Below are 13378 nucleotides of genomic sequence, written 5' to 3'. Positions count from 1 at the left end.
GAATACCGAGCTGTTTACCTGCCTGCTCGGTGATTTAGCAAGATGAGATCATAGAAATTGATAACCATCTATGTGTTTTCTTCTGATTCATCTCTGACCTGAACTTTACTTGAACCTAGTTAGACACAAAACATCCAGGATTCTTGGCTGAAGCCATAAAATTTAATTAAATCCTACAGAAATGATGTGTAAAAGAACACCACAGTACCCCAATAAAGTGAAAATAAGTACTGTGATGGATTAAAATAATAAATGTGCCTGCTTCTCTGTGTTTGATGTGAAGGCACATCTTGGGCTTCCAGCAGTCAATATATATGATGTTAACGGGAAAGGTTGTAAGTGACATGCATAAGAATCTCATCTGCTTAAGATCACTGTGTACATTTACTGCCGGTTATATGGTGTTGACCATGGATTCCGCAAAGCTGCACGCAGCCGCATCGGACCTGAACAGAATCAGCTGAGGCTCAGTGTTGACTACGAATCAATAAGCTGTGCATTTCAAGTCCCATTGCGGGACCCGTGCGCAAAAAAAATCGAGGCTGACGCTCTCGGTGCAGTCCCGAGGGAGTGCTGCACATTTTGGGGAGGGTCCCGCCTTTTGGGTGAGATCTTAAACGAAGGTGGATGCAAAAGACCTCATGGCTACAACACTCACTACAATGCAAAAGTAATTAGTGGGTTGTAAAAGTCTTTGGAAACAGCCTGAGGTCGTGAAAGGCGCTATACAAATGCAAATCTTTTTGTTTGAACAGTGTTTCGCTGTGCAGCCTACCGTTTGAAGTTACAAGTGGTGCGACAATGCACATTATTTGTTTTCACAACCCACAGAAAGAGTGGTTGGGGACAGTTAGAACCACAGAATATATGTCAGCATGGTTTAGTTTGGACTGAATATAACGCCTTTTAAATTGTATGTTAAGTATTCGCATGTTCCAACATTGGAGGAGAAGGGACAGCCTTCAATAGCACCCTGGAGTTCAATTGCTTTCTGCAGTCAACATCTGTAAGTGTGCAATTTAAAAGACATGTTTCATGCTTCTGCCTTCGAGCAATGTTTGAGGAAACCATTAAATTATTTCTTCTTGAACCTGAATTAAAACACAGTTTTGGAAACATTCAAGTATGCAGAATATTCAATCGAGCACAAGAGAACATGTTATATTTCCTTTACAAGGCAGATTAGTCAGTCAGCAAAATATATTGGGTTCCATAAATTATTGCAGAAAGTTCAGTTGCTTCAACGGTTTGCTCATAATTCCACAATGTTGCTTAGGAGCTGGCATCCTGTATTAATTACGTACAGATGTAAAGATCAGAGAACTGATTCATAAGAACTGTAGAAAGAAAGAAGGCAAAGATAAATGTTTCTTTTAGCCTTGCACTATTTAATTTATTGTGCAGTTGTCCAAGGGAGAATAAATCTGACGTCCTTTTCTTCCTCTGTTTAGGAATGATCTTGGGTGCCACATTTGCACTCCAACTGAAGGATCTGCTTGTAAAGACCTGCCTCAAAGACAGAGCCAGAGCGCTAATTGGCCCATTCTGCTGCACCCTGCAACTGGAAGCCAAGTGGTGCAGGCACAGCGGCGACCCTGACCCACGTCACTCTGTTCCAAAAACGCTGGTCGACTTGAAAGCTGGACTGATCCAGGTTTGTGTGGGTGGCAGTGGTGTCTGGGAGAGTCTGTCTTTAATGAGTCTGTTCCTTGTTTGACCTAAATGTCTTTTATTTCCAGCCCTCTAAATCATGCAAAGGGCACCCTTGTAACATGATCAGGTTATCTGGTAAAGCTCAACACTGTTGCATTTGAAGTACTGATTTTTTTGTATGAGTAATAAACTTTTAAAAACATCAGAGCAGAACAAACAAAACTGCAGGGCAATAGGATGAAACAGCCAATACACCATAAATACTGTAAGGCACTTAAAATAATAGAAGTATGCACAAAGCATTTTGTTTTTGCGGCCATAGAGATGAAATGTAACATTTTTGAGAGAGGACTTGAGCAGTTGGCCATGGGAACACTTCCAGAATGAATGTTGCCCACCAGGCACACAACTCTATTTTACGTATGACCCTTGACATCTGTTATTGGCAAGTGATCATTGTGACTGGTTCGAGTTGAACTGATACATAAATCCTTCCCACCTTTTAGCCCTTTTATGGAGTGCAGGAGGAATTCTGCATCTGTACTTTACTAATTCACAGAAGGCTGCAAGTTTGTAGATGCTGGGTGGTTTTGCAGACTTCACTGAATGCAATTGGCAGTCTTTTATTATTAATGACCTTGGGATGTGGAAGTCTTTTTGCAACCTTCAGAAAGCAAATTCTAAAATCTTGCATGAAAGATTAAAAGAAGATAAAATTTAAAAATGTCTAAAGTTGAAATTAATCTTAAAAACTACCTAAGCTTACTCGAAACATAATGCTAAGGAAGCGTTTATATAGTATGTTCTCTTGGGCTCCAGAGGTTGAGTGGTAGTGTGGTTGTATTTTGAAGCCATAGTGAAGCTGCTCCCCTTCTAATTATTAGTATTGGTCTTTTAGGGAACCTCATAATTTATAATATTATGTAGACTGTGCAGTTTTTGGATCTATACAACTGGTTTTCAAATGCAACTACAAAATTATTGCCCATACGTATTTTTTATTTGTTAAAAATTGCAGTTGTTAGCCGAGTATCCTCCAATATTTCGTCTTCAGAAGTATCCCAGGCAAGGCTTTGTATGCTCGTAACTTTGCATTCTGCATGATGGTAATGAGACCTGAAGCCCAATATCAAACCTCACCATTCAGGCACAATTGGATGTAATAAAATTTCTAGGACCCACGTGTAATGTGACGTTTTGGATACCAAAGCCAGAGTTGCTCCTGAAACTCTGTACTAGATCAACTAATCCAACTGCAACACTGGAAGGTCATCAGCAGAATCCCCAGTAAACTGTGTAACTGGCCACTCGCAGCCATTCACTCCATTTCCCAGGCAATCAACCATATTTGGGGCCAGTGAATTCCAGTGAAATTTTCAGTGCTATGGTGATCAGGCTGTGCTTCCTGTCTCGCAAAATCATCAGCTGCACATTAATGAAGAACCTAAGCGGGCAGACTCAGTTCCTCTAAAATTGTTTAATTATATCTTAGGATTTGCGATATGTTTGTTCTCCTGCATCTTACCAGTGCTGGTCCTTCTCATTATGGTGTCTTATTTAGATATTCTGGGGCCAAGAGCATCTGAACTGCCTGAATCTGCTACATGACCTTCTCCAAGGCTATCTCAGGCAAGACGCCAAGTCTCAGACATCAGACCACACACAGCAACCATCATTGGCCATGGGCAGATATCAGGCTTCCAAGACCGAACACAGCTCTGACGACTTGAGGACAGGACAGTTCCAATACATTCAAGATGCAGGTACATGGAATTATTGCTGATCCATTCATCTCGCTCCACCTTCTCCAGTTTGGATCGTGGAACAGACAGTTGAAATGCTTTTTTTATTCATTCATGGTGTGTGTGTCACTGGCTAAGCCAGCATTTATTGCTTCTTCCTAATTTCCCTTGAGAAGATGGTGGTGAGCTGCCTTCTCGAATCCCTGCTGTCCATGGAGTGTAGGTGCACCCACAGTGCTGATAAGGAGTGAGTTCCGGAATATTGATCCAGCAACAGTGAAGGAATGCCGATATATTTCCAAGTCGGATGGTGCGTGGCTTTGAGGGGGACTTTCCATGTATCTGCTGCACTTGTCCTTCTGGATGGTAGAGATTGTAGGATCTGCAAGGTGCTGCCTAAGGAACAGATAAATGTGCCAATGAGTAGCAGTATTTGCTTTCTCACAGAATTGCTCTTGGAACATAAGAACAGGAGTAGGACATTGAGCTCCTCAGCTCTGTTCTATCATTCAGTTAGATCATGGATGATCTGTGTTCTAAGTCTATCGCTAGCTACCTTGATTCCCTTACTCTGAATACCCATGCCTATCAAAAACCTTATCAATCTCAGTTTTCTTTTTAAACATTTTTTTTAAATTCTCCTCCATTTTCACATTTTCTCCCACATTTACATCCATCAACAATAAACAATAATCAGCAAGATATGTCAATCCCCGTAATAACAACGATCCCATCTACCCACCAACCCCCAAACCGCAACCCGCATGTTTACATAAACAAATGACAAAACGGAATCGGGGATTACCCGTAGTCACCCTTAATCTTACACAGCGCCCCCCCCCCCCACCACCACCACCCCAGGTCTCCAGCTCCTCCCGTCCACTGCCTCTTGTAAAACTCCTCCCCCCAACCTCGGTTCCTTCCCCCCCAACTTTCCACCCCGGCTAGGCCACTCGGACCCTGTTCTGCCAGGCTCCGATGGCCGCAGCCCCTCCCCCCACCTCACTCCCGTTCACTGGCCGGCACAAACCGGCCAGCGTGGAGGCCCCCGCCCGGGTCCCTTTCCCACTTGCCCGGCCCCAGGAAAGCCCAAAGATCCCCTTTTAGCACACAAACCCCGCATATCCACCTACACCCCAAAGAACTCTCGTTTCGAGTGAAAGTCCTGTCCCTTCCCTTGTCTAAATATATACCACATTGGCTCCTTTAATCTCTACACCCGCGCGCAGTGATACAAAAAAGAAGAAAATACAGTCATGAGGTTACATCGGCACATGGCCATTCCTCAATTTGTCAGTTCTGCCACAGTCCTTCTGCTTTCGCAAACTCCTCCGCTGCTTCCGCCGTTCCAAAATAAAAGTCCCTGAGCTTGTAAGTCACCCTCAGCTTCGCTGGATATACAATGCCGCACCGCACCTTGCTAATATACAGTGCCCTCTTCACCCGGTTGAAGGCAGCCCGCCTCCTTGCCAGCTCCACCGTAAAGTCCTGGTATACACGTATACCAGCTCCAGCCCACTGCACCACCCGCTTCTGCTTGGCCCAGCTCAGGACCTTCTCCTTCACCCTGTACCTACGGAAGCACAGAGTCACTGCCCTTGGCGGCTCACTTGCCTTTGGTACAGGCCTCCACGACCGATGAGCCCGATCCAGCTCATATCGGGAGGGATCCTCCCCCTCCCCCAATAGTTTTGCCAGCATCGCGGCAAAATACTCAGTCGGCTTCGGTCCTTCAACTCCTCCGGGCAGCCCCACACTCCTCAAGTTCTGTCGCCTGGATCTATTTTCCAGGTCTTCCATTTTTCCTCGCAGATCCTTGTTAGTATCCATCACCTTCCGCATCTCTTTCCCCATCGAGGCAAGTTGATCACCGTGCTGCAATAACGTCTCCTTCACTTCCTTCAGCGCCTCCCCTTGCTCTCGCACCTCCGCCACTGCGCTCGCCACCTCCGTCCTCACCGGGGAAACCGCCTCCCCCACCAGCACACTCAAAACCTCCCTCATCTCCTTCCTCACCGTCTCCATGCATTTCGCAATCTGCGCCAACTACTTTTCAAATTCCGCAGCCATCACCTTGGTTATTTCTTCAGCCGTAAGCAATGCGGCCTTCCCTGGTGCTTCAGCCGCCATTTTTCCTGGTGACCCCGCGGTGACCTTTCCACTCCCCGACGGACCTCCAGCTGGTTTTTTTTCGGCCGTTTTTTTGCTCACCCTCGACATTTTTCTTTGGGTTTTTTTCCCTCCTGTGTCTTCACAGTGCCTCCTCCGTGCCTTCTCCCTTCTTCTGCCGCCTCCGTGGACCCTGGGACCGGGCTTAAAGCCCCGAAAATGCCATTCCCGAGCGGGAGCCCTCCATTGTGCGGCCGCCTCCCGCCCGCCGTCACCGGAAGTCATCAATCTCAGTTTTCAATCAACTTATCCTCCACAGTTTTTGGTGGTGATGAACTCCAGTTTCCACTGCCCTTTTTGTGACGAAATCTTCCCCTTGTCTATGCAAACTAGCTTCACAATTTAATCCTTTGAGCCCAAGCTTCTTATTTCACTTGGATAAATTAAATCTATTCAATAAGTGGTTTCATAATTGCCTTGGATATAATATTCATTATGTGTATTTTTTTTTAAATGAACAATTTTTTTTATAATGTAGGAATCATCCCAAAATACCTCACAGAACCATAATCAGAAAATCATTGAGACGCTGAGCAGGCACATTAGGAGCTGTTACGAAGAGAGAGTAGGCTAGAATGCAGGAGAGCTTGTTGGTCATTTTTAAGAAGGTGTTTCCAATCCCAATTGATTTGTAACTGGATGGAATTATTCCAGAATGGAACCCTGGCTCAAATGACTGTAACTTTTATTAATTTTTTCAAACGTGAAGGAACAGAGGGTGCGATTCAACGACCACGCTGCCCCCGAAAAGCAGGTCACCGTGGCGCAGCATGGCCGATAAAACGCCGGGATACCCCGCTCCCGGGATGTACCCGGCTCACAACGCCACGCGAGGTCCAACGAGACGTCGCAAGGTAAATCCGTCCATTGTGCGTTGGATCACTCTTTGGCAAATCTGCATATTAGAATGAGATAGCTAATCTCATTCCAATGTGCAGATTCCGGAGGGACCGGGACTTTGGGATTCATCCCTTTCACCTCGGACGAGCGCCATTTGGTACTGGTCTCCGCAAAAGGGGACCAGACGAACCGCAATCATGGGGGTTTCCCAAGGGATCAGAGGCCTCCAGCTGCATGCCCTTTGGGTATGCGATTGCCCTGGTTCTGCTGGTGCCACCTGGGCACCCTGGCAGCCTCGCAGTGCCACCTGGGTGCCAGCCTGGCACTGCAAATGTTACCAGATGGTGCTGTTGCTAGCATGGGCACTGCCTGGGTGCCACTGCCAAGCTGGCATCGTTTTGCGCACCCGCAATCGGGCTGGGGGTGCTCTGTGTGGCTGTTGGGGTGGCAGCGGTCACTCCCATAATGCATTCGGGTGGGGTGGGTTGGGGGTCGCTTCGGGGGCCGAGGAGATCGGGACACCATTTAAAAATGGCGACCCAACCTCTTGCTACTCTGGGGAGTTCCAACGAACGGAGATCCCCATGCACAGAACCAAGCTATGTGCGGCCCACTGACGCCCCTTATACAACGTGAGCGCCGGGAAACATGCGGCTAAACGTGCTCGCTATAGGACTTTGTTCCCAATTAATTGAATCATGCCCGGCATTACAGGATTGCTAAGTAGTTCTCACGTCAAGAAAAATAAATTATTAAGCAGAAAAAGTGGATGATGGTGCAATACCCCTTCGCTTAACGAATACACGCAGATTTTAAGATTAACACAGATTAAAAAGTATATCTTAAACTACCAAGTTTCTCCTGGCAGAGTTGTGAGATGATCACTCCCTGGTGTTATTCTTCAACTGCAAACAAATACAGCTAAAACTAAAACTCATACGCCTTCCTACCTTACAAGTACCCCAGTTTTTATACCTGCTACTTCTACCAGCCTCTAACTACTCTTCACGCCTTAACCCTCTCTTAAACAGCTGGAACTGAACCAACCCCCACAAAAACAAACACCTTTGTCCAGCATAAGTCTAACTTTCTTTCACAGAAACATTAAATGAAACCCCGTTAAAACTATACCATATTTTTAATACAAATATAAATTCCTTAAAACTACCTTTGTTTTCCTAACAACTAATTTGGATAAATGTCAAAGTAAAATTAGTGATTCTGCTTCATAATCGTTTGAATTATGTTGACTATTAGTTTGGGGTGAATCATGACTGAGTGTGGAGTAGTACTGCAAAGGGTCTTGGAAAAGATTTTTTGAGGATTTATGGTTTACTTTTTTCATGGATGGTCGGATGTTTTTTTCAAAGAATAGAAAATTTACTAAAGATTTGGCGTTTCTTAATTTTTTTTTACAAATTGTATAGGATATTTGAACTAATCAGCATGTTTCGCTGAGTTTGCGATGTTCGATGTGTTTGTTTTTAGTGAATTTAGCCAACACTCGTGCTTTAGCCCTATGACATTTGCCAGATGTAAAACGTTTAATTGTAGGTTATTTCCATCTTTTTTTTCCAAGTAAACTACATGTATCAAGACTTGTTCAGGCTGTCGAGGGTCAAGGTACAATTGCAGCTTGGCAAAGATCATGCAGTATAAAATCCAATGTTTCATCATATTTTCATTCTAAACCCTATAAATCAATCCCTTGCATTTAATGGACATTAAACTATGCATATAGTTGAGACTTGCGCACTGGAACCTGATATACCAATTTGGCGACGTTTGAATATAACATAGTACTTTTTTCAGTTTAAAAACTAAAAACCATTATGCACTTTATAAATGTGGCTTTGTGGTAGCTCTCATGCCTGAGTTAGAGGGTTGTGGATTCAAGCTCCTTGAGCGCATAGTCGCGGCTGACACTCCAGTGCAGTACTGTCAGAGTGCTGCACTGCCTTTCGGATGACACATTAAACGCAGGCCCCATCTGCTCTCTCGTAAACGTTAAGGATCACCTAGCACTGTAAATTCAATGATAATCTCTGATTAATCGAGGACAAAGGTTTGGCACAACATCGTGGGCCGAAGGGCCTGTTCTGTGCTGTATTTTCTATGTTCTATGTTCTATGAAGGGAGCCACGGGAGTTCTCCCCACTGTATTGGGCAGTACAATAATAAAATCAAAATACTGCAGATGGTGGAAAAACCTCAACCAGTCTGACAGCATCTGTGGAGAGAGAAACAGCCAACTTTTCAAGTCCATATGACTCGTTCTCAGAACTCTGAAGAAGTGTGATACGGACTAGAAACGTTAACCCTGTTTCTCTATGCAAGACAATTCTTATGCCTCAACCAATGTCAATCTGATTACCTGCTGATTATCACATTGCTGTTTGAGGGTGATTGATGTGGTCAAATTTGCTGCTGCTGTTCCTACATTACAACAGTGACAATACTTCAAACGTACTTCATTGGCTATCCGCACTTTGGGGCACCCTGAGATTGTGAAAGGCACTGTAGAAAGGCACATCTTTCTTCCTTCTCACGAAGGAATTGCTAAGACAAATGTTGCGACCTAAGCTAATGTGGCTTGCCTTGACGTGCAACAGAAAAATTAAGAACGCCATTTTTCTGCCAAAATCTCAAATCATTTCATCACTTTAATAATATCTAAAGGAGCCGTAAAATTCTAGTTTTTAACCGTGGCCAATAAATCATACACTTTATCATTTCATTTGTTTCGTCAGGCAACACAATACAATTCAGCTGCATTCCATTCCCCAGTGGAAATGATCACTAAATGTAATAAAATTGCTGTACCTCACTTAGACTGCTCATCTGATTCTCAAGATGAAAAGATTATAGCGGATTGTTGGCCCACATATAACAGTCGGTATAATAACCGCCATCACAGCGCCAGGGTCCCAGGTTCGATTCCCGGCTTGGGTCATTGTATGTGCGGAGTCTGCACGTTCTCCCCGTGTCTGCGTGGGTTTCTTTCGGGGGCTCCGGTTTTCTCCCACAAGTTTGAAAGATGTTTGAAAGATGCTTTATAAAGCATTAGTTAGGACGCATTTAGAATACTGTGAGCAATTTTGGACCCCACACCTCAGGAAGGACATACTGGCACTGGAGCGGGTCCAGCGGAGATTCACACGGATGATCCCAGGAATGGTAGGCCTAACATACGATGAACGTCTGAGGATCCTGGGATTATATTCATTGGAGTTTAGGAGGTTGAGGGGAGATCTAATAGAAACTTACAAGATAATGAATGGCTTAGATAGGGTGGACGTAGGGAAGTTGTTTCCATTAGCAGGGGAGACTAGGACCCGGGGGCACAGCCTTAGAATAAAAGGGAGTCACTTTAGAACAGAGATGAGGAGAAATATCTTCAGCCAGAGAGTGGTGGGTCTGTGGAATTCATTGCCACAGAGGGCGGTGGAGGCCGGGACGTTGAGTGTCTTTAAGACAGAAGTTGATAAATTCTTGATTTCTCGAGGAATTAAGGGCTATGGAGAGAGAGCGGGTAAATGGAGTTGAAATCAGCCATGATTGAATGGTGGAGTGGACTCGATGGGCCGAATGGCCTTCCGCTCCTATGTCTTATGGTCTTATGTGCTTGTTAGGTAATTTAGACATTCTGAATTCTCCCTCAATTTTCACAGTAATTTCATTGCAGTGTTAATATAAGCCTATTTGTGACAATAATAAAAGTATTGTTATTATTATGAATGTTCTCCCATTGTGAGCCCACATTCAACTAAAACACAACGAAAATTACAATTTTCACATGGCTACGTCAAAATTAAATCACAATATTTCAGGCCAGTGTCTTCAAAAAGAGTTTAATGCATAGAACCCAAATAAGTTCAATGGTGTGCTTTTTCTTGAGTAGAAAATAAACATTTAAGGTTGTTATCAGTTGGACACTACCTTGCAAATTTCTCCAGATTTAATTTTACTGATTATCAGCTACATGGTATTGTTGTAATGCCCTGAATCGTTTTTGGTCACTTGACTGGTACAAAGATATTTATATTTCTTGAGTGCAACCTAGTCCAGAGGTGGCCTTGAGTTGCAAAAAACTATTTGGAGGCGCAGTCTATTTTATTTAACCTCTGAACTTCAATTTGCACTGACCCATGAAAATCTAGCTTATTATTCAGGAATTGGCACTGCTTTTCCAGCATCTGCATTGCAGATTGGATCATGCCACCATGAAAAGCCAAATGCAACACTGATATGAGAAGCTCCCACACACCAAGAGGTTTGTTTCCTCCTGCCATGAGTTCCTGCAGACAGTGGTCATAACCAAAGATCCATGAAGTTGTTAGGTTCTTTGCGAAATCACCCGGGTTTGGTTTGCCCAAAGTTTGTGAGTGTACATAAATATTTTTGCAACTCTTCTTTTGCGATTCATCATTGCATGCAACATTTTGTAAACTGTCTATCTGATTGAGCAGCTTTATAGCTATACTCAGCTCTACACGGCTTCCACCTGACTGTCCAGGCACTTTAGCCAGCTGTACCATGTTCCTGCAGCTGGGGTGCTGACAGATGTTTGCATCATTTGCAAACCAAGTGGTTAATTAACCAAAGTTTGATGGGTGGCTATGAAAATCTTTTCCTATTGTTTGTCATTTGACGTCTTGCCAATCCAAATCCTGATGCTAAATTACCTCTCCTTCCCCTAACTCCTGGCAACATTGCTTAGTTCTCACCTCTGCTTATTTTTCCCTGTTCCGCAGCAACAGCCATCGACAGGCCCTTCCTGATAAGCACATCATGAACTCATATATCTGATAACAAGGTTATTTTTAATATTAGGGGGCAGCACGTGGCACAGTGGTTAACACCGCTACCTCCTGGCCCTGGGTCACTGTCCATGTGGAGTTTACATATTCTCGTCGTGTCTGCATGGGTTTCACCCCCACAACCCAAAGATGTACAGGTTAGATGGATCGGCCTCATTAAATTGCCCCTTAATTGGAGAAAAATAATTGGGTACTCTAAATTAGAAAAAAAAGCTTATTTTTAATATTAAAGCACTCCAGATACTGGAAATCTGAAGCAAAAACAAAAAATGCTATAAATAATCAGCAGCTCAGACAGCACTTCTGGAGAGCGAAACTCATGTTTCATGTTGATGGCTTTTCATCGGAAATGGAAACTGTTGGAAATGTAACAGATTTTACACAGGGAAAGTCATGGAAGGGAAAAATGAATAAATGGAAAAGGTGCAATAGGGTGGAAGGCAAGAGATTAAATGACAAATAGGGTGATAGTGCAAGGCAAGATTGAAGAAACAAAAGATGGTTCTAAATAAAGTGTAAATGCAAACAGTAGAGCTAATACCAATAGCAAATCTCTGAGAAAATGGAAGCAGTGATGTGGTTGAACTGAATGTTGAATCCAAGAGTCTGATTGAAATATCCTTGAGCTTCTGTTGAGTTTCATTGAACCAGTGGAGGAGACCGAGGATAGAGAGATCAGGGTGGGACAAAGAATTACAAAGGCAAACGAGGGAGAGCTCAGTATCAGAATGGCAGACTGAATGGAGATGATCAGCAAAACGATTACTCAATTCTGCGTTTGATCTCCCCACTTGGAGGAGACAGCAAAGGGAGTGTGGGGCCCAGAGTAATACGAAGGGAGGAGGTGAAAGATGAGGAAGCAGTGTGGGAGGAAGTTTAATCAAGGTAGTTGTGGGGGTGTGTGAGCTTATTGTAGATAGCTATAGACAGGTTTCCAGCGTCGTAGACAGATGGACATCCTGTCCCCAAAGAGAAAGAAGTTGAAGGAGGGGAAGGGAGAGTGGGAGATGGAGCAACTGAGGGTGAGAGCTGGATTGAAATTGGAAGCCAAGTTAATGACATTTTCCAGCTTATTTCTAAACACCTTTTCCTCTCCACTTTTCCGAGCACATTGTCACCAGCCAATTGTGAGACCGCCGTGAGAAATCAGAATCCTTTTAAATCCACCAAATTCACCAGACTAAAAATTCAACAATACCTTATAACATAGCAAGAACATGTTAATCTTCCTCATTGTCATTGACTTATTTATGGCTTTCTGAGTGGTTTATCACTTGCCCTCTTTCCATCGCACCAACACAACATAGGTGCATTTTCTATCTGTCCGATGCAGACACTCTTCCACTTTTTAAAATAATTTAGAGTACCCAATTATTTTTTTTTCCAATTAAGGGGCAATTTAGCGTGGCCAATCCACCCTACCTGCACATCTTTGGGTTGTGGGAGTGAGACCCACGCAGACACGGGGAGAATGTGCAAACTCCACATGGAGAGTGATCCAGGGCTGGGATCGAACCCGGGTCCTCAGCGCCGTGATGCAGCAATGCTAACCACTGCGCCACCAGATCGCTCATATCTCTTCCTCGTGGTCTCTCTCCGGTCTTGCACTCACCCTGGCTTGCCATTGTTGGAGTAATTGTTTGCGATTCACATGCTGCCCATAAGCGCCACTTTGGATATGTGTATGCCGACAAACTCTCCCTATCCAGCCACACCTTTGTAAAATTATTTTCATGGCATGTGGGCACCACTGGCTAGGCTAGTTTTCATTGTCCATCCTTAATTGCTCTCAAGAAAGTGGTGGCAAGCCCCTTTCTTGAACTCCTGCAGTCCATGTGATATAGGTACAACCACAGGAAGGCAGTTCCAGGATTTTGACCCAGTGACAGTAAAGGAACTGCCGACATATTTCCGAGTCAGGATAGTGTGTAGCTTAGATGGGCTTCCACAAGTGGTGATGTTCCCACAAATCTGCTACCCTTGTCCTTCTGGGTGGTAGAGGTTATGGATTTGGAAGCTGCTGACATAACAGCTTTGGTGAGTTGTTGCAGTGCATCTTGTAGATGGTACACATGGTTGATACTGTGCATTGATGGGTGGAGTGAATGTTTAAGGTGGTGGATGGGGTGCCAAACAAACAGTCTGCTTTGCCCT

At 44.1% G+C, this 13378-nt stretch overlaps 1 protein-coding gene across 4 annotated transcripts in view; it reads left to right on the top strand.

Annotated features, from left to right (window-relative positions):
* The window catches only part of LOC140385858 (intermembrane lipid transfer protein VPS13B-like), a 1311478-nt gene that overhangs the window by 1134654 nt on the left and 163446 nt on the right, over positions 1-13378 (top strand). For all 4 annotated transcript variants that reach the window (XM_072468452.1, XM_072468451.1, XM_072468450.1 and 1 more), the window contains exons 37-38: positions 1452-1654; positions 3215-3416. In XM_072468452.1, the coding sequence (XP_072324553.1) occupies positions 1452-1654; positions 3215-3416 (405 nt within the window). The remainder of the gene's footprint in view (positions 1-1451; positions 1655-3214; positions 3417-13378) is intronic.

Source organism: Scyliorhinus torazame, chromosome 11, assembly GCF_047496885.1.
Source record: "Scyliorhinus torazame isolate Kashiwa2021f chromosome 11, sScyTor2.1, whole genome shotgun sequence".
NCBI classification, from domain to species: Eukaryota; Metazoa; Chordata; class Chondrichthyes; order Carcharhiniformes; family Scyliorhinidae; genus Scyliorhinus; species Scyliorhinus torazame.
This window is presented reverse-complemented; position numbering and strand designations above follow the sequence as displayed.